Below are 22,831 nucleotides of genomic sequence, written 5' to 3'. Positions count from 1 at the left end.
ATCCTGTGGTGACTGAACTTAAAGGAAAACCAAACCAACTCGTACCTTTTGATGTGCCATGAACTTCACTCTTCTACACTGTGATTTGTATTCTGTTCAAATTCACAACCAATAATTAGAAGGGCTAACACCTAGAGCAACAAACTTAAAGCCAAGTATTCACAGATGACATTGTAATGCTGATGTCTTCACCCTTAGTAGAAATCCTCTGGGTTCCAATATTAGAAGCAAGGGTAGACATTAGTGTCATGGTTTATTTGAGTGTGTGGACAGTCACTGTACAAAAATTGGACCTTTTTAATGATAAGTACATAGTTAATCATTTGGCAATGGGTTTATGGGTTTACCTTTGAGTAACTGTTTAAAGCAGAGTTGCATGAAAACTGGAAATTCACAATTTTTACAGATCACAGTAAATATTGCTTCTGAATTTAGTTTGTCAAACACTGTCCTTATTCCACTTTTTTTTTTTTTTTTAATTAACACTTACCGAAGAAGCATGTTGATCAAAATATTAAATCTTGATTGTAAACATTTAGGTCCTCTCTGATAATTAGTACCATCTGCATTTGGGAGGTTGCATGTGTGTTTCCAGGAAGCTGGGAGTCATTTGCAGGAGTGGAGAAGCGTTATGTACATTTACACAGAGTTACATGAGTGGGAAGGCTGAGTACTTAATTTAAAAACAAATAAAGCACGTCAAAGGCTATTTTGTATTGCATGACATCAGAGTGTTAGTATCTCTCGCTTACTTGTAAAACTGTGAAAAACTGGCCACATGAAGTGAAAGTGGTTATTATGGCATGGCAGTATGAAAATTCAGTTTGAGTTGTAATTTGAAGTAATCAAGGACTGATGCAACCATGTTTTACATTTTGTATGTTTTGATTTTACAGTAATATTAGAGGTTAAATATATATATAGATAACACAAATATATCTATTTGTATCTTTTCGCAATGGATAATTTTGGAAATAAGTTTATGTTTAAACTTCTTTAAGTAGGCTAAGATATTCCAGTTATCTGATAATTGAAATGCAGTCAGTGACCTACATTCATGAGGAAACAATTTTTTTTAATTGAAAATTCTGTTCTAACTTTAAAAGAATCATTAATGGAACATATCTGGCAGTCCAATTTACATTTTAGATAACTCAGAATTATTAATTATCATGTTATGCCCAGGCAGACTCCTAATTTCTGCAGAGAAGTATCTAGGCCTTCCCAGCTTGAAAGGAGAAGCCAAAAAAAAAAAAAAAAAAAAAAAAAGCCTCCCCAAAAGCCTTTGCAGCCAAAAACAACTATGGATAACAACTAGGGATAACTATATGGTCTGAAAGGGATTTACTCTCCTATGGATTTCCTACTGTGTTCTTTTGAAACTCTTGACTGGTTTACAGGGCTAGCTTCATTTCCTCCAGATCTATTTTTAGTCTTGGAGCTTTGCCATGTTGCATCTCACTGTGGAGTTTCTGGTATATTGGTATACATATATCCGCAATGAAAACATCAGGTTGGCTAGACAAAATGCTGTGAAACCAAATCTGTTTTTCTGTGGTTTTATTTTATTTTATCTTATTTATTTATTTTTTTCCTCAGAGCTAGAGCATCACACCTCTTTATTGCCGTGCTGTGTGCCTGGTGTGCATCAGCCTCATCTCGTGCCACAAGATCAGACAAGTTGCAGGCACATTTCCCCTGACAGGAGCATGTAGCCCCAGTACTGGCCAACCACTTCCTCAGGTCCAAGTATTGCAATTTGGCAACTGAAACCAGTATTTGGCAGGAAAGAAGAATTCACATTCAAAGGCAATGTGACACCTTCAGCCTTGATAATTGTCTGCAGTGCAGTCTGAAAGAGTGTTTCCCTTAACTAGAGCAAGTCCTGCCTGCCTGCATTCCCATTCATCAGTGCAGGGTGGCACTGGGGTCCTGGGTTTGGTCCTCGAAACAGTTACAGATACTTTGGAGCACAGCTGAACGCAGTGGCACTGAATATTTAGCCTCTGCTCCTCTCCACCAAATCCTTCAGTAGAAAAAATAATAATAATAACAATTATAAAAAAACCAACACAGCAGAAAAGCTAATTCCATGGTACTATCACCACTTCTAGAGCAAGTTTGGATGTTCCTTTGCCATGTCTGATTGCTCTGTGAATAGCGTCCCTTTTAGGTCATGAAAAGAGAAGAGAACCTGTATTTTTCCACAAATTGTTCTTCCAGCTGTATTATTATGTAGAATCACTGTGAGAACCTGGCTGTTTGGCCTAGTCTGTCCCACTGGTAGTTTGATTTGGTTTGATTTTTCATACCTAAAAAAATTGCCAAGCAGGAACAACAGTGCAACAGAGCAAACCAAAGGGGATGACCTATTGTTTAAGTTGCTAGATCTATTTAGTTGTTTTTGTCATCACTGCTGTGATGACTGTCTCTCTCTTGGAGACCATTATGCAGAAACTTTCTCACCGCATTGGAATTCAAATCCATAATTTGTGTTTTGGATCAAGGCAAAGCTACAAAGTTCTTGCATGTATTCCTGGTCATATTTTGTCATAGGCTCCATTAATGATTTTTTAACTGGGCAGTACAAAACAATACCTTGTGAAGTAACTTTAATGCCACAGCTAGTCAGCTTTGCATTAACTTTCTTTAGTGGTTCCAAGCTGAACTCTGTCTCACAGCACAACTTTATTCCTTGCCATGTTTTCCAGAGTGCCACTGCAGGGTAAAAATTTCCAGAACAAACAAAGTATTGTTTGACAAAGAAAAACAGGGGTGCTTAAGAAGATTTGTTTGCTTGTGTGTTTGTTTGTTGTTGTTTTAAGTAAAAGGATTTGTGCAACAGTTGTATTCAATATTGCTGAATCAGAACTGTATAACTCATCCTTGCAAGAAAGGTTAGATTTGTACTCATTTTCTGGGGTGCCTACTTAAATAAATAAAAAAAAAGGTTATCAAAATACTTGCATGATACACAGTAACCTTGAGCAATTGCTGAAAACATTATTTTTGAGCTTTAAGTTTTTATTTATTTATTTATTTGTTTTTCTGAAGATATATTTCTTCTGGGTACTGTGGGTTTAGCTGTTTCACTTTCTAACTCTTCATGTGATTTCTGTGTTCATTGGGCATCTCTTCACTATGTAGTGCAGTAAGCTGGTTAGTTACTTCTGACCAGTTCTGGTAGTCCTAGGAAAGGATGGCTCACTTGTTTTTATTTTTTTTTCTTATCTGGCTGTACAAATATCTCTTCCACCACGAACATTGGATGGTTGATTTGTTGTTTTTAGTTTTTGGATACTTGAATGGATTTTTCCAGTGAACACTGTCAGTATTAGTCTCTCCTATCTGGCTTTCTGTCTTTAGGGCCTTAAAGCTGACCTGAGCATTTCTTTGTTTGTAACTGTTTCTTTTAAATTTTTTTATTATTTTATTATTATTGTTTTACTTACAGCTTGAAGGTAGTTGCTGTAGCTTTCCAACACTTGTCTCCACAATGTATGCACCTTCAATATTTTGTCTCACTGTACCTGGAAAAATTCTGAATTTTATCATTTGGCCCACATTCTTTTATCAGAATGGAACTTCATGCACATATACTTTATAATAATGGTGTGAAATATATATATATATATATTACCTTTTAGCTTTGTTTCTATCCTAGACCCAGTTGTATTGACCCTTATAATCTATCCAGTGCTTTCATCTGGAGGGGAAAAAGCAGTTTGAAACCTAACATCCTCTTACTGATTTTTTTTTCCCTGAAACATCTACAACTTTAATGGAAATGTTTTTCAGGTTTTTCTCCCTTGTGCTCCAATTTTGTGCAGTTTCCCAAAGCACTCTGCTGTAGCCTTTGGCACTTTCAGGATTCACCTCTGCTTGCCTAAGTAGTTGTCAACTATGATACAAACTGTTCTTTCTCTTTATAGTGAACTATTTTACTGCATATTTAATATCTTTCAGAAGAGCCTTTAGCAGCTCTCAGAACCACCAAGAACAGAGGATCTCTAATGCAGAGGATCCCAAACTTTCCCTATCCACAGACAAGACTGGTAGTGGGCAAGTGTTGCATTTGGTCCATAGTTGGCCTCAGTTTGGGGTTTGGAGGTATTTCCCCCACACACCTCTTTCTACATGGGCACCTGGGATGAGCGTTGTGTGGCTGGGGGACCAGATCTCTAAGGGATTGCTGTAGAGTTCAAAATACAGGTATTACTATTAATCCAAAAAAGAACCTGGACTATTCTCCTGAAGTGGATGTTCTTGTCAGAGCTGATGCTTAGTAATGAATATTGGTTTCATCTTGCTGTTTCGTACCCATGGTGTTAAATAGCCTTGATATTTGAAATCCCTTTCCATGTTCTTCTGTCATTGTGACAAAGCCCTTTGTACCTTCAAAGTCAACACCTTTATACTTGTTGCCAACTTCCCAGTCAAAATAACCATGGCCAACATTTTATGACATTACAAATGTTTTTCGTACCTTGCTTTATTAATTTTAGTTGGCTGGAACAGGTTTCTACACGGTGGCAATTCTCACGTTGCTTCCTGTTGAAAAAAATTGTGATTTCTCAAAGGCACAGTTCTGAAAGAAAAAATATTATTTTATATATTAAATAATAACATTATTTGTAAAGGTGTGCCATTTTTGGCCAGGTGAGTTCCCAGAGCCAGTTCAATGTGTGACTGCCCTGCTCATCAGCTATTGCAGTAGAGCAGGAAGAATCAGCAGAAGGGAAAGCATGGCCAGAGCAGTCTCTGCTTCAGCTGGCTCAAGCTACCTTACTAACAAAGAGTGCAGAGTTTACAGAATCTATTTAAGTGATGAAAACAGAAGCAACATGGCCACAACAGCCCAGCACTGCACCTGGAAGGATAAACTCTTTTTAAGGGACTGTTTCAAGTCTCTCATGCACAGAGACTGTACTGTTGTGGTGTACTGGGTCTGGCTGGGATGTTAACTTTCCCTGCAGCAGCCCATACAGTGCTGTGCTCTGCACTTGTAGCTAGAACAGCAGTGGTATCACACCAGTGTTGTGTCTGCTGCTGAGCAGTGCTGTCACAGCATCAGGACTCTCTCTAACTCTCCTAGGGGGTGGGCAAAAAAGCGAGAAAGAAACATCACCAGGGCAGCTGACCTAAACCAACCAAAGGGATATTCCATACCATATGATGTCACACTCAGTAATAAAAGGTGGAAAAAGGAAGAAGAGGGGAGGAGTGGGCTCTCATTGCAAAAACGTCTGTCCTCCTGAACACCAGCTACGTGTGTTGAGGCCCTGCTTCTAGGACATGGTCAAGCATCGCTCATTTGTGGGAAGTAGAGAGTAATTTCTTTCCTCTGCACTTCCACATAGCCTTTACTTATTTTGTTGTTGTTGTTGTTGTTGTTGTTTTGTTTTTCCTTTCCCCCCTCTTTCCCCTTTCCCTTTTTTCCCTTTAGTTAAATTGTTTGATTAATAATAATCTTTCCTTAATAATATATTTTTTTCTTTAAGTAAATTATCCTTATCTCAACCTGTGAGTTGTTCTTTCCTTTACTTCTTCCCCTCCTCATTTAAGGAGGGGGAGTGAGAGAGCAGTTGTGGTGTTCAGCTGCCTAGCACGGTAAAACCACCACATGTGGATACACAGTTTACAGAGTTCTGTTGGTAAAGAGCTAAAACGACCCAGAGAACCACTGGTGTTCCTTACCAGTAACTCAAAGGACTGCACTGCTGAGTTTTAACACAGAGTTGTTGCTGCATAGTGTATTAGTGGAGACAGCAACAGATACGTTTCATTAATTGAGCAATTATACAGATAAGTTATATTTTACCTATATTGGTCATTTCAAAAGCATAGTGAGACTTTATAGACTTAGAGGAACTATTTTGTCTGCTACATTGTTGAAAAGCCACAACCTGAGGTAAAACACAGTAGCAGCTTAACAGCTGGCAGATTCCTATAATCATCTGAACCTACAGAGTCTTTAAGGTAGGCAAAAATATAATTATTTTGTATATTTTCTACACTGAACTAATTATGCAGTGCCTTACACTGGAAAAATAGTCTCATTTGGCATCCCTATTAACATAAGTCTCTAAGGGTAGAACGGTATATAATTTCTGTAATCGCAACACAATTACAAACATATATTAGCGTGTATAAAGTTATTTAGATTTCTTTCTAAAACTTTAATCTCAGTCCTTGCCTCAGTTCTTGTACTTTGGTAATTCTGTCTGTAAAAACAGACCCTTTAGTTTTTCAATATGAAAATCTTTTTTATTTTTTATTTATTTATTTTTTTTTCCCAAGATGCCAAAGCAAGGCAATATAGCATATGCAACAGAACTCAACAGAGATGTTAAAATCAATTTCAAAATATTAGAGGTTGGATTAGGCTGGCAAAAGTGACATAACTGCAATAACTAAGACTTTAAACTATTAAGGCAGAAAGCATTCTAACAGTCTGACTTTCATGGAGATACTTAAATCAAACAGATTGTGTGAAAGTGACTGCTGGCAGTGTTTAGGTCACAGACTGTAGACTGACTACGCATTTGAGATTTTAGAGGTAATCAAAATAATTGCACTGGGTCAATCATTGTTTCATTGTAAAGAGTAGGATAGCCTCTCTTCAAAGTTTCAGAACTTTGGATGATGGTCCTGGATTTGATCTCTTGCTAGTGTTTTAGTTGGCATTTGGACCTGCTGAGAAATACTGTTAAAGTTGCCGGAGACCCCTAAAAAAGAATGGAAGTAGTGTTCTTGTGGTCAGTGCTTGTGTTAGTTCAAATTAATTTTCAAATAGCAATGACATACGGAGATAGACTGCAAGTTCACAGACTTAGGAGGCATGGCTTTCTTCTAAATGCACTATATTTACTTTTCCCTGACTATGCCATGTGTCTGTTTTCTACAGATTCTGTTGTTTTTCATAGTTTTGACCACTTTGTCCAACATAAAATCAATAGCTCAGTAACGTCATCCTGGAGTTTTGTAGGAATTGCTGGCCAAAGATGGGCTGTTTCTGGCAATCTGGTTCCCTTTATTTGGGGATTCAGTTTAAAACCTCTTTTACAGATAATTCAGCCTAAGACAGATTGTGTGGTATGTTCCTTGTAAAAAACAATAGTTTTTCCTTCTGAAATTAAACAGTACCATAGGGTTTGTCTCTCTTTATCTCTCTCTTTTTATTTTTTTATTTTTTCTCCTTTTTCTTGCTCTTTAAGTGCTTTGTGCTTCCGTGTATTTGGATAATTACATTTTGAACCAGGTACTAGAAAAGAGCTCAAAAAGACAGTCAGGAGTGCTTCTTTTCCTCTTAGTTTCCTGGTAGGCTGCTTCAAGAAACAGTCATTTATGGAATTTAAAATTTGCCTTAGTTTCGTATCCCTGTGTAATAGTTACTGAGTCTGCATGTGAGTGACAGGAGCTTCCTTTTGGTGTGTATTCTGCAAGGACAGCCTCTTTGAAATCTCAGATGCACCATCCCCCCTCTATCCATCCTCCTCAGTCTGTGACAGTATAGTACCATTAATATACTTTTCCCACATCAGTATCACGTTTTAACCAATGGAAATTCTGCTTCAACTTAATACAGCTAACTTATTCAGCTTATGCACAGCACCACTCATGTGGCCTTACCTCTTGCAGGTTGCACCTTGAAAATGCAGTGTCCCACTAATTATTTTCATTTTAGTATACTTCTGAGATGATATTGCTATGTTCTAATTCAGTATACAGAATTAGAAATAGTTCATGAATCTTAGTTCATTCCAGTTCCCTTTTCTTACATTTGCACAGAAACACATATCCATTTGGTCCATCTGCCTACTTTCTACACTCTGTTTAGATGGGATTTGATTGATGCAAGCTGTTCTTCATCGTTTCTCCCTACAGCTGTCCTTAGTCCTTTTTATTACTTTACCTGAAAAGGATATGTGCTTTTGAACTGTGTCATCCTCCACCTTGTTAAAACCTTCCCAGTTCTTAGTTTGACCCATTTTTTGGATTTATATGAAGTTCATTCTGCATACATAAGCTCATCCTATTTAAATAGTCTCTGCAGTTGCTACTAATTCAACACCTCCATTTTTAAGGGTCTTTGTTAAACTTCTGCTACCAGCTGAACTTTCAAGTACCCCATGACACGGTGTTCGAAGCCATGTTCTTTTAAGTTAGTATTTCAGATGACTTCACTGAGGGAATTAGGATCAGATCAATGATATTTAGTTCTGAAGGCAGAAGAACTATCCCTAATGAATCTGTTTGTGTAGCTTGGGATTTCTTAAAAAGGGTTTGTGAACAGATGGTGTGGATATTTTATCAAAGGATTTGGGGCAGTCACCCAAGATATACTCAGTGCCTCAGAATCTGGCCAAGAATATTTTTGAAAGATTTGATGTAAAAGATTTTCTTTAGTCATTGTTCATATCAGAAACTTAATCAGAAAAGAGTGTTAATAACAATAACAGTAAAGCAGACTTAACTAGTATAATCTTATATGTACAATTTTGTTTTTTAGTCTTAAAGATAACAAGAATTATGCTGTTGTTGCAAGAATGTTTCACATCTAATTTTTCTTTCTTTCTTTCTTTCTTTCTTTCTTTCTTTCTTTCTTTCTTTCTTTCTTTCTTTCTTTCTTTTCTTTTCTTTTCTTTTCTTTTCTCTTCTTTTTTTTATTTTTCCTAAGCACAGAGAGGTGGAAAGAAAGGAGAAAATGGGAAAGTTGTAGTATACTATGATGTTATATTTTGATCCTTACATTTTTGATCTAGGCATGTTAAATCCTAACTATCTGCACACTTATTATGAAACTTTAATCCAATACCACATATTCTCATTTTTAAATCCCCTTTTACAGACTTGTAATTTCCATGATTGTTTCTGGCAACATCTTATAATGACTGAGGAAATATTTAGTTACTTTTTTCTAGACCATTCAGGAGATAGTAGAAAAGTATTTAAACAACTGAAAAATCACTGAATAAATTGGTCATTAATACTTCAATCTTTCTGTATGTAGCAAAGCTTTTCCCTGGGATAGTAAGGATGTTACAGATTTTGTCTCATATACATATAGCATAATCAACAGTGCAATATTCATTTTTACTATAAACCCCTTTTTTCCCCAAGTATGTTTATAGTTAGCATAATTCAGCATGTTTTGGTCATGTAGGTGCTTACTTTTCCCTTACCTGTGCAGTCGTTGTGATACAAGTCCTTTGAGACTGAAGGAATAGTGGATCCTTTCAAAAAAGGTAATCTCTATTTTTTGCTGTACTAAAGAAAAAAAAAACAGGTCTTCTTATCTGTTCTGATAAGGCATCTTTTGTCTTTACGAACAGAAACCTCAGTGGAAAGTGGGCTAACTGGTGTGCAGTACAGAAGAACAAACTAGAGCTAACTTTACCCCAAATGCACATGGTGTGGCGTAGGCTCCTCAGCAGCACCTCTTTCTGGCTGCAAGATCACACCTGTTGGGTACTTTTCTTGCTGCTGTAAGCAGAGCCAAATTGCGTCTTTGACTTTCCTTGTGTCTTCAGATTCAGACAATGAACACATGGAACCCACACCCGGAGAAAGCAAAAATAAAGCAGTGCTAGAGAGTACACGTCCTGTTCTATTCCTTAGTTTCTCTGAGCACAAAAAGTATGGTTAGCAAATCCTTGAGGGGATTTGTGAATAGTTAAGAAAGATTTAGCAGGGCTTATTGATAAGGTTTTAAACTAGATTTGAAGGGGGAAAGGGATAAAACCAGGCTTGACAGAGACAAGCCTGGGGTTGGTATGACAGTAGTTAAAGTCATAGTAACCATAACTAGCGAGGTGCTAGCAAGGTTCACTGCAGAGCCACGCGGCAGCAAATGTACTAGGGACACTGACAGGTTAAAAATCACCAAAGTGCCTGGGAATGGTCATGCAGGCTTAAGGGCTTCTACACCAAAAAGGTAATGCGATTGCTAGCCCTTGTTCTCATGAGAGATTTCAGCTTTCCAGATGTCTGCTGGAAATACAGCACAGCAGAGAGGAAATAGTCTAGGAAGTTTCTAGAGTGTGTGGAAGATAAATTCCTGACACAGCTGGTGAGTGAGCAACTAGGGACGGCACCCTGTTGGACCTTTGTTTGTGAACAGACAAGGACTTGTGGGTGATGTGAAAGTTAGAGGCTGTTTTGGGCATAGTGATCATGAATTAACAGAGTTTTCAATTCTTGGAAAAGTAAGGAGGGGGGTTAGCAGAACTGCTACCCTGGACTTCCAGAGGGCAGACTTTGGCCTATTAAGGAGATGAGTTGGCAGATTCCCTTGGGATGCAGTCCTGAAGGACAAAGGAGTCCAAGAAGGGTGGACACTCTTCAAGAAAGAAATACTAAAGGCAGCAGCAGGCCATCCCCACGTGCCTAAAGACGAGCCGGCATGGAAGAAGACCAGCCTAGCTGAACAGAGAGCTATAGCTAGAGGAAGAAAAAGAGGGTTTATGACCTTTGGAAGAAGGTGCAGGCCACTCACGAAGACTATAAATATACCATGAGGCTGTGCAGGGAGAAAAATAGAAGGGCCAAAGCCCAGCTTGAGCTCAATCTGTCTACTGCTGTTAAAGACATTAAAAATATTTTCATACATACATAAACAAGAAAAGGAGGACTAAGGAGAATCTCCATCCTTTATTGGATGTATGGGGAAACATAGTGACAAGAGATGAGGAAGAGGCTGAGGTACTTAATGCCTTCTTTGTCTCAGTCTTTAGTAGCAAGACCAGTTGTTCTCTGGGTATGCAGTCCCCTAAGCTGGTAGATAGGGACGGGGAGCAGAATGAAGCCCTCATAATCCAAGAGGAAATGGTTAGCAACCTGCTAAACCACTTAGCTGTATGCAAATCTATGGGGCCAGATGGGATCCACCAGAGGGTGCTGAGGGAGCTGGCCAAAGGGCTCACCAAACCCTTTTCCTTCATTTACCAGCAGTCCTGGCTATCAGGGGAGGTCCCAGTCAACTGGCAGCTAGCAAATGTGACAACCATCTACAAGAAAGACTGGACGGAGGATCCAGAAAACTACAGGCCTATCAGTCTGACCTCAGTGCTGGGGAAGCTCATGGAGCAGATTATTTTGAGTACCACCACGTGGCACTTACAGGACAACCAGGTGATCAGGCCCAGTCAGCATGGGTTTATGAAAGGCAGGTCCTGCTTGACAAACCTGATCTCCTTCTATGGCAAGGTGTATCTCATTTGTAGTCAGAGTAACAGTCCTTGTTCCTTACCTGTCATTCTCATCGATTAAAAAAAAAAAAAAAGAAGTCTGAAACAATATGCTATTTTTTTCTCTGAATTTGGCATCATATCAGTAATTCTGAGCACCATATTATTCTTTAGCTTGTTTCCTGAGCTGAGAAGTCGTGTTTCAGCTCCACTGTTTAGAATTATTTTCCTACTTTCCTGTTTTATTTCTCCTTTTACCCCCATTTATTCCTCCTCTTCTAAAAACATATTTGCTTTACTTCTTGTTTTCTTTTATCATCCTTCATTTTTTTAAAAAAATATTATTTCAAGATTTTATTTATTTCTGCAGTTCACCTTAGTGTTTTTAAGTGTTTGGCATTCATAATATTGTGAATTTTTGCAAAAAAAAAAATATATATATATATTTACATTCAAATGATGTTGCATTAAAATAGAACCAAACTTACACAGGCCAAAAGATCATATAACCCAAGAAATTATTTATCATGTTCTCTCATGATATTTCTTCTAAAATATCCTGTTGCTCACAAATTATTCATATTGTTCTTTCTCTAAGGTCCTGATCCTGCAATGAAGTGTGTATGAATCATTTAGGAATGACTCCCAACCATAGAATCACACCTGCATTTTTTGGTGCACTCAGATTATTTTTAGTCATACATCATAGGGATTTTCTAACAATAAATTTGATTTTTTCAGGAATGTTAACTGAAAATCAGGATAGTTTGGTTCTTTAGAATTCCTTTGACTTGAAATCATTGACTGATCAATTCAATTCTTAAGTAGAAGAACAGCCTCTTATTTTCCTAGTAAGTTTATCAAGTGCAGATGGAACTGGAAATATGTATATATTTTAAATCTTCAATCAACTTATTGATTATAGATGACATAGTGTATTGCTGGTTTCTCTTTGCAAAAATATACTTTCATAGTTGAACAAGAAAATGGCTAACTTTCTCTGTATTTTCTGCTTAAATTGCTGTTTTTCAACTTTGTGAGTATTAAAGCTCTCAAGTGCCAACACTGAGAGAAGATACCATAGATTAAACGACCATGCAGAGTGGAAATCTCATTATCTGAAGAGACAGCTTTTTGTAAAGCTTGCCTTGCAAGTTGTAAAGCGTAACAGGAGAAAAGTAAACAGGCTCAGTGTAGTAGTTTCCTCAAGGCAAACACTTTCATCTTTTCAGGACATTTGACCAGAAGTGACATCATTCACCAGCTGCTTCAAATATCTGCATGAAGAGGAAAAAAAAAAAAAGCAGAGACACAAGAGGACATTTGTCAGGTCTAGCAGGCAATCTATCTGGCAGAAAGGGAAGCTGATTGAGATCAGTTTCATCTTAATGAAGTTATGTTTTCACTTAGCACTACACAGGCAGCCAGATCAACAGCATATGCACTTTATCCTCTCTTTATCTCTGTCTGCCTTCATTTATCAGGAAAAGGACCAGGTGTTTCTGCAGTAAGAACCAAGGCTTCACAGTATAGTAAATCATTTAATTTGCAGGTGAGTTGTTAGAAGACTTCTGTATACTTCTAGACATTTTTGAGGTGAATATTTTTAGTGACAAAAATAAATGTGAGACCCATTGCTTAATATGAAAAATGTGTACCTGACAGTGCCTGAGTCACAAAAAATGACTCAGATTTGCTCGACAGGTCCATTAATAACCCATTTCAATGTCATTTCCCAATAATAGATTAATTACAGTGTAATATTTGGACAGCTGCTTGAATTTACTCTGTGATGATTTTTCTCAGCCTGTAATCATACCTAACTGATTTATTACTGACTTCGGAACCTGGTTGTAGCCATGGCCCTCTCCCAGATACTCAGTGAAATCTTGAGAAAGCCCTGAAGCTAAATTAAAATAACAACAATAACAACAACAACAAAACAGCAACAGCAAAACAAGAACAACAACAAGAACAAGAACAACAAAAAACACTTTGAGGTTTTAATGCTGGGTGTTACATTTCCCAGGTTTTATGCATCTGACTTTCCAGGAGAAAAAATAAATCCCTCTTTGGAAGTATCCTGTGTACAGCACAGGAGAACACCATTGCAGTACCAAACAGATGGTGTTTGTGCAGCATTTGTAATATGCCCTGGGATAGTATTTCATCCCCAGTGGCACAGCTTCTAGGCTTGACAAGAATGAATGTGAACTACTGGAGAGCAGGGCTGGGACATGGAAGATCCATGTTTTGTAATCAGCTCTGTCACTGGCCGGCAGAATTACTCCCCCTTTCTGACTAAGGTTCAGTTTCCCAGCACTGTATATTGGCAAGGCTTTGTAGAGCACGTCTGAGTGCCCCTTGAAAACTAAACTAAAGCTAACTAATGAAAGATCCTGAGTGAAAAGCTGGAAATGCGCATCAGCTGCCAGAGCATGCAGAAGCCTGATGAGTACTTATCAATATTCAGTAAACCAGATTCTGTTAGAGGGACACTATGGAGTATATTTTACAGATAGTAAGATAACCAAATCATGCCATTGGAACATAAGACTGTGCTGAGTTCACTTTGCCAATGACACAAACATTCAGCTGTGAAATGATCGTGGCAGGGAGACTCAGAAGGAGGCTGTTGCACTCTTCCTTCTGGGTTGTTACTAAAGCAATCTGAAAACATAGTGCTCTTTGCTGAACTGAAGTCATGGCCTTGTTTTATGCCTTTAACAGCTATACACTAGATAAGAAATGTGTCCTATCTACAGCAGCCAGGTGCCAGAATGAAGCTGCTACGTACCATTTCTCAGCCATTCACAGGACTCCAATGAAGAAAAATTGCATTTAAGATCTGAAGGTCCAGTCACCTAGCAACTCTAGTTCCAAAGAACGTCTCAAACTAGCTTGGACTGTATAGTCCCACAAGTCATTATTTTTGTGTATAGTTATTACAACTTTTAAAGAAAATCATATATACTAAGATGTTCAGATGAATCTTTGCACGGGAACAAGTCTTGAAAAGGAACCAGATATTGCATATAACAAATACAAACAAATGTTGGACAATAGTTTTCTGTACTATGCTGTAATTCCATAACATAACATTGTACTGACAAATGCAGAAAGGGGAGAAAGCTGCAGATTTTTGTTTGATGCAGAACAACTTCAGGGACTGATCTCCTGGCCTTTGTCAAACAAGTGCAAATTACATGCTCAAGTTAATAAAAATATGCAGAATGTAATTTCTACAGAAATTATTTCAAACAGCTTTGGCAATGTATTCTTTTGTGATAGCTAACAGCTATTTACAATGCTTGAGAACAATTGCATTATCAAAACAACAACAACAACAACCACCACCCACAAAACCAACCGTAACAAACCACCCCGAAGCACTAAGCCTTATTTGTTCTATGGTGATTTACCAGTTACTATAGAAGAGTGTAAGGGCAAACTCAGGAAAGAAGCATAGGAAACACATGCATCTCTTCTCTCAGCACAGAGAAATTTGTGGAATATGACATAGTCCAGTTTGCAAGAATATTTTTACTTTTTTTGTGGGCAGCTCATCGTGTCAGATTTTCTCAGATGGAAGTGACTGAGACCATATAATTAGATTTAAGTTATATGAACCTGCAGTGGACCTGATGCATACTCTAGACTTCAATACCATAATATAACAGCAAGAGAAAGCTACGCTGTGATATCATCATATCATATCTGACAGCCTTTCATAGCCTCTCTCATAGTGAAAAACCATGGAGATCATCCAGTTCTCGTGTGCACCTATGCTTGACAGATCTGTCTGGATGAGTGGGAAATTGTTTTGGCTTCATATATAATATTCTTCAGATATTCTTTTCTGTCCCCAGTAGCCCCAGTAGTTATGTTGGCTTTGGAGAGAATTTGTTGATGTGCGTACATGTAACCTGCAATTATTTATCTGCAAGATCTGCATTGATATATGAAAATATTGCTAATTTAACTGGATTTAAAGATAGAAACATGAAACCAAGAGAAATAAATTAAATTAAAAATGTTCTTCACATGCTGTCAGGAATCAACTCACAAAAGAATATTAATATTCACATGTTGTGTATAACAACAGAGACAAATCAGATCATTTTCTTGTTGTTTTTTGAAATTTCTGAAATGCAACAGCTTAGTGCTATATACTTGGCAAGCTTCAGATGTTAAAGCTATAAATAGTTGGGCCAACCATTTCTAAAAGAGTATTTTTGTGTTTAGAACTTTTTTTTCTGGACTCAGTTTGCCCTTCAGTGCTAGCCCTGACATGCACACACTAGACAGTTATGATGCAGAACAATTTTCACCCATCATTGGATGATTGGTAACTTCCATGTTTGCTGCTGCATGCTCATCTATAAAACAGGGTTTGACCACACGAATGAGAAAACTAATGGCTAGGAAGGCTGAGGCTGATGCTTGTCAAGGCTTACTTGTCACTAATCCCCTCTTAGCGTATGCTATAGATTCTGGAGGGGGTGCAAATTAAGAGGTGAACCATGGAGAATAGCACAGCAGAACACGTTTTCTTAGTATGTTATATAAAGAAACTAGGACAAAAACTAATAGAAGTAAGAGAGGACTGTTTATTCAGAAAGGGAATACATTTTTTTAATCTGGAGATTTGTTTGGCTGACTTCTTTGGTACCAGGGCATAGTTTCTGGGACACAGCAAGAGCTAAGGAGCAATTCTCTGCTCCTGTGATATGCCACTTCAGCAAAAGGAGGAAGCAGAAGTAGTAACTAAGTGTTCTCAAAAGGTTGCAAAGTGAGTTAAGTAAATGATTTAACAAAGCCATGTCAAGACCAAGAAGCAATTGCACTTTCTCTTCTACGCATTCTTGTTCTGTAAATAAAACACTGCTGTAATTTTCCATAACTGGAAAAAGAGAAATTATTTTTATTTAAACTTTTGAAGGGTCTTGTTCACGATATCAACAATTTCAATGAACAACACAGTATTGCTTTGCTCTTCAACCATTGTAATGGACGAAGCACTGACTCATTTTGGTAATCTTTTTATGATCTTTTTATGACTCCTTAGAGGCATGCCTCACAATAGACATTTATATCTTAGAATAACTCATTTCATTGCTATGTCTAAGTGTTTTGACAGAATGAGTAAATGTTACATTATCTGCATAATAGAAACAACTGTGGCACAGAAATTACTTGTAGTTGAACTCAATCAACACAAAGAACTGGAAGTAGAATTCAGGCCCTCCATACCTTTATTTTTTTTCAGATCTCTGAGGGTTAAGACATGTAAGAATCATCTTGATCTTCTGTTTTTTCAGCAGATTTCAGCCTTCACCTGGAGCAGCTCTCCACGTATACTACCTATTCCAGTCTCCTTTATTTTTTGGGACACTATGTTAAACCATGATGCTGATAAATTAAATATTGATTTTAGCTACTGAGTTATGATTTGGGAGTGGTTACTATAGAAATTCATTTTCAGTCCCACTCAAATCACAAACCCAGAAAGCAGAATGAAGTTCCTTAAGTTTTCTTCTCTAATAATTTATACTTCTCATTTAGTCTACTTCAGTTGGGTATTTTAATATCCATTCATATGAATGTCACCTTGTAAAAAAGTATTCAGATGATCCAGAAGCCATTTACACCTTAGTGAAGTAGCCTTATTTTTCTGTGAGGCAATTTTGTGAGACAAACAGAAAGCAACTCCATAGTGGAAACCAGCCTCAGGTTTGAACTGTCTACTATGCTACTGTTCATCTCATAGCAAAATTAGACTGTTGAGAAAACAGAGTCTTCTTAAAAGGTAATTAATAGGTCATTTGCAGACAGAGTTCTCAACGTTTAAGAGAGAGAAAGAACATGAATGAACATACACATAAGTTTGTTGCTTTGAAGGAAAAAAAAAGTGGAGATAGAATATATCTAGAGTAGCAGAGAGAGAGAAAAAAATTTTGAGAGACACTTTGAAGAGTCTCTCAGCTAAACCCAAGGGACATTCAAGAAGTGGGAGATGACTATGAAAATAATGATAATTATTAATAATAATAATAATAATAGCAGCTTATTAACTGAACTCTTTGATCCCTGTGCATGTGTATGTGTATCTCCAGAATTACTTGCCCACTCCTTGATGGGAATTGCTCCACTGCATATTCGGAATTCCCTACCAAATTCCTTACCAAAACTAACTTTAGACCCAAGTAAGTCAATGAAGAAAATACAGGAAGAATAGAAATTAGGTTAAAGTATCTGCTGGAGCTGTCAGTCCCTCTTCAGTGACTAGACAGCTTATAAGAACTACCTTTCCGTGTCAGAAGTGTCAGAAGTCTGCCTTTGATAACAACCACTAGAGTGAGCACAAGGAACCATGGCAGACAGTCTATCCAGAGATGGAGGTAGTACCCTGCTAAGATATAGAGAAGCTTAAAGCTCAAGGTGCTCAATGCTGCTAAGTGCAGCATACTTCTTGCAGAGGATAAGACAGCAATCAAAACTGGAAATTGTCTTTCATGTCTCTGAAGCATTTTTGTTATTCTGGCTGGCCAATTATCGCAGTATGGGTAACAGTTTGAAAGAAGTCGTAGAATAAAAATATCTTTAAATTACTGTGTGTTACATTAAGTAAATTATTCCTTCTGTAGTTATGTAAATAGGAGATGGTGGTGAAATCTGAAGAGCACTCTTTTTGATACTAAGCAGCAATATAATGAATAATGTAGAAAGGTTTTAAAATGAAACTCCTTGATATTTCAGCAGTTTCAGATGCTTCAATAAATCTTAAAATCGATTTGTGTTAAAAGTATGTCTCTCGGTCTTTCCTTGATTTATGTCAGATAATGTGTGTAAGTTATGTTTATATAGAGAGCAATATACGTGCTTACATATTGAAATGAAAGGGACTATGGGAGTGACATATATTTGAGAAACCTACAGAGAAGAATGTATGTAGTTTGCAATTGAGGAAAAAGTAGTAAATACGCAGAAAGATTGTGGAGGGGAAGAACTCCTACCTCAGGAGACAATCTGCCCTACTTTCTTTTCTCACATTTTGAAATCTATGAATCTTTTACTTGCTTTATCACTTTTCATGATTCCCCACAGGCCAGAACTGACAGCTAAGCTGTTTTATCTTAAAGTATCCAAAGCATGTTGGAAAATTTCTGACCCTGCTGAGTCTGAAAGTGGTTGCATGATTGCAGGAATCCACCTATTGGTTACCTCAAGTCCAGGTGATCATCATTGCTTGAGTGAAATCATAATAGCAATCACAGAACATCTGATAGGTTGTTAAAATATATTTTACTGCTTTCAGTTGAAGACCAGAAACCAAGTTGACACTTTTTTTTTTTCTGAAAGTAATTATTTATGTTTTAAGTCACTCCAATATCAGTACCTAAAGATAGTATTAATTTTGCAGCATTATTAACAGCTATTTTCTATATATACAGGGTCAAGCAGTTGCTTTGCCTGTAACACTTGATTGTTTATTTTTTTTATCTCTGTCTACTGCCTCCAAATATGGCCTTTACAAATCCTTTCTGTTTTTATTCCACTGAGCTTCTAAGAATTAGCTTTACAGCGTACTGTTGTCGTTACATTCAAGCATGACAAAATGCAGGGGTAAGGTGAGTATAGCAGCATTGGTGTGTCTAAAAATAGGGTTATACTGGAATTTCTACAGAAATTTTAATTTACTGGTACTTAATTTCTGCTGAAAACTGTTATATCTCAAACAGGCTTGTGTGATGAAGCAAAATAAAGCATGATAGGAACTGCTGACTATGCTCATCTCTTTCATGAAATAATGTTTGTGTGCTGCTTTTCATCTTCAAAATTTTACATTTCTATTACTACTTATAAGAATTGGCATACAAGTAACCAGTACATGAGATTATTAGATTGAATTTCATCTGACTGATAACATTTGAATCCACATTTTGCACTTCTCAAGAGGAAGCCACAACACCATTCTTTAATCATATTATCTCTTGGGAGATAAGTGTTTCTTTTTGGATATCTGAGGAGAAGGGAAACACTAATGCTAGGGACAGATCCCTTTTGTTGTTGCAGGTTATCATTTGATTTTGTGCTAGTGAGAATTTTTGAAGGAAAATGGTTGGTGTTGTCCTCTTAGTTCATCACAACCAGATATTAAGGAAAAAAGTTGGAGGAATTATGAATCCATGAAGGTCTGGAAAACCCACCAAATGGATCTTTCAGTTCACCCTATTATACTGAGATCACAGGAGATGTAGATGTATTATTACCATCATTTACACATGAGAAACATATTTCTTATTTTTGTGAGATAAAACGTTTTCCAAGGGCTCTCAAAAGTCAGCAGGAAGTTTCTGGATATCATTCTGAATCTTTGCTTACCCTATTGGCTGAGTTCTAGCTTTCAGCCCTACACCCATGAAAGCTGGTAAGCATTCTCTACAATGCATCATTTTTTTCCACTAGTTTTATTATTTATTTTTTTAATTTGATTGTGTTGTTGGCACAGCTGGCCTCACCATGCAGTGCAAACGTGGGCAGTGGGCTTCTCTTTGGTTTACAGTAGCACAGCATGCAACATTAGAGATGTACTAGCTAGAAATATATACCGTGAAATGAGAAATAAACATCAGTTATATGGTCTTTACGAACAATTTTAGATGCATAGGAATTTTACATGATTCATGTTATTTACTGTAATGTCTTTCTTTGTTCTTGTTGTAACCCATCTTGGCAAATTTAACTGCCAACTGAAATTTTGGAATTCCTGAGTTCCATGAATCCTCATCAAGACTTTTTGGTAATTAAGGTTAATATGAAGAATGAGACTCAAAAGGTAGTAGGTAAATAGGACTCTTTGCCTTCTTTCTAAACAAACATTGCATTGCAAAATTTACTATCTAAAGACACTTAGATAATGCAAGTTTTCATTAACATCCTTACTCTGTAACTGTATCATGGCTTCAGATATCAGAGATGCAGTGAGAAACTTGGATGAACTTGGATTGGGTTGTTTTGGGTAGGGAAGTGGTATGCAAGCCAGTGTTGAGTTACTTACATTAGTTTAATTAACTTTACTCACATATCATAAAAAGAAATAAAAATAATCAGAAGGTCAGTTGGATCTTTTATGTGTTGTTCATCAAAGCACCATTCATGGAAGTAATTCCAAGGTAATTCATTGCTCCTGCTATTAGCATTTCCATGTGTCTTGGCTTGTGTAGATGGTACAAGCATTTTGTGCACCATTTGAAAGCCCTTGGCATCTTCTGGCAGGTACACTGAATAATTGCATCAACAATATTTTGGGGAGACTTCTCAAAAAAAAAAAAAAAGCTCAGTAACAATATGGATGTGGGGAGAGATTTTCCAAGTGCAAACTTAACAATGTGAAAGCTTGGGGTACCAAGCAATAAGTTTTGATTTTGCATTACCAAGTAATACATTTTATATTTCATTGTTTTACTAAGTAATACATTTTGATTTAGTTACAGATTTTGACAGTGCCTCACTTCTCAACTGAAAAAAAAGGAACAATAATTTTCCTAAATTACTGGGGTATAGGATACAATTTCTGTCTTATGAGCATCATGCAATTAATTAAATGCTGAAGGTACTAGTCTCCTTACTAGATAGATAGATCTTCCAATGAACTGATGAAAGAACTGGTGCTGCATGAAAGTGATAAGCTATAGATCATCATAGGAGAAATTCACTTCAGCAGATGTAAAGTTCTGTATCATGCAATATTGCCTGCTTGGATTTGTGGTAGCTGCTATTATTGTTTCTCTACAATTGGGCTACGAGAAAGGGTTTCAGTGACATGACTAGCAAGGCAGAATGTTTTGAAGAACATGCTTTTCTTTTCAATTTATTTTGCTGAGCAGAAATGTAAAATAAAATAACTGAATAAAAAAAAAAAACACAACAACTGTATTTTAAAATATTCATTTATTTTTCTTTCTTCCTTACAGCTTGTGGCCAATGCAATCCTTTTTGTCAGTGTAAATTTGTATGGGGTCTTTGTGAGGATTTTGACAGAAAGGGCTCAGAGGAAGGCATTCCTTCAGGCCAGGAACTGCATAGAGGACAGGCTGAGGCTGGAGGATGAAAATGAAAAACAGGTCAGTTTCTAAGACTTTTTTCTTTTTCTCTGTTTCTTCTGAGATCATTATAGTTACATGAACTGGAGGTCAGGACATTGCTGCTGAGTGTATGGTAGGAAGTGTGTGCATTTCTACCGTGAAGGAAGAATGCTTCCTCCCCCGCCTGCCTTAGTTCTTTCTTCTCAACGCATGCAAGTGTTTCACGCTTCATCACACATAAAAGGTACAGTCTTACCACACAGCTACCATAAGCTCCAACACCAGAGTGAATGTTTTTTAGTGCTGAGGAAAAACTAACAGACTACTGCATACTACTATATATGTATGTATATTTCCCCCCCCCCCCCCCCACGGTTAATATTGGGTAGGTGTTAGATATGCTGTAAAAATTTCTCTCCTGTGTGCTATATCCTGTTTACATTCATGACACATAAGAACAAAAGATGTCCTTACATTTTGGGGAGAAGGAACTACATTGATATATATATGGATAAGAATCATAACATTCTATTCCTTTTCTTAAAGCCACATTAATTAATCTGATGTTTTATTTCACACAGTTGAATCAGTCTTCCGAGTAGTTTTGGAAATGATGAGAAAAACTGCTATATTGCAGAGCTTTCTGTTCAGATAATACTCAGAGGTTTGAATCTTAAACCCACTAACAGATGTTGATTCTGTAAACTTTGAATCAGTCTGATTTTTTCTGTCTACGTGATAATAGAGGTACATGCTTTGCAGCTCTGAAGCTCTTTAGCTTCATTGACTTCTGTGGAATTATGGTAACTTATGCCAATAGAGGAGTTAAGTGGTATTCAACTATAGAAGATGTTGGTGTTCTCAAAGCATGAGTGCTTCACACACTTCGCTTCCAATTTCCTATATTGAAATAATGTAGGTGCTTAAGAACTGTCCTGATATGGATTTAGTGAATACATTTTTATGACCTAAACGTACATAAGTAGATGTCTTCTTTGAACAAGTTTATGTCTTTGGTGGCCACGTAAGAATGGCATTAACATTAAAGACTTTAGGTTTGATTCTGGGCTTTTGTAATCTCAAGCTGAGGATTTTCAAAGGCATAAATGTGCCAGAAGTGAAATTTCATGGGGTTTAGGCAACTGTTTGCCATTTATGCATCTGAAAACCTGCTTCTGGGATCCAACATGAAAATCATACTTGACTTCTTTGTTTCTGTATTTAGAACGTTAACATTATATCTTATTTTATATTTTATCCATGCATATATAAACATAAGAAAGGAAAAAAAGCCTTATACATAACTACCATTATTGTTTATATTATAACCCAAGAATCCTGTAAATCACTTTCCAATGCAGTGTAAAGGTCAATGAAGAGAATTCACTTTTCTCCTATGTGTGTGAAACTAACTTTATGCAATATGCATAAAACTCAATGCAGTTGTGAAATAGGCTAACGAGATGACAAAGTATCATTGAAATACTTTCTATGGCTGCTTTTACACTACACTAGAATACTTCTAAAATCAAGGTAAGATTTATCTGATTTCAA

General features: G+C 37.0%; 1 protein-coding gene across 1 annotated transcript in view; it reads left to right on the top strand.

Annotated features, from left to right (window-relative positions):
* The window catches only part of ADCY1 (adenylate cyclase 1), a 168,706-nt gene that overhangs the window by 21,974 nt on the left and 123,901 nt on the right, over positions 1–22,831 (top strand). Inside the window, exon 2 of the mRNA XM_013197492.3 lies at positions 21,167–21,316. Within this exon, the coding sequence (XP_013052946.2) occupies positions 21,167–21,316 (150 nt within the window). The remainder of the gene's footprint in view (positions 1–21,166; positions 21,317–22,831) is intronic.

Source organism: Anser cygnoides, chromosome 2, assembly GCF_040182565.1.
Source record: "Anser cygnoides isolate HZ-2024a breed goose chromosome 2, Taihu_goose_T2T_genome, whole genome shotgun sequence".
Classification (NCBI taxonomy): domain Eukaryota; kingdom Metazoa; phylum Chordata; class Aves; order Anseriformes; family Anatidae; genus Anser; species Anser cygnoides.
The sequence above is the reverse complement of the archived record's forward strand: the minus strand, read 5'-3'. Positions and strand labels throughout refer to the sequence as shown.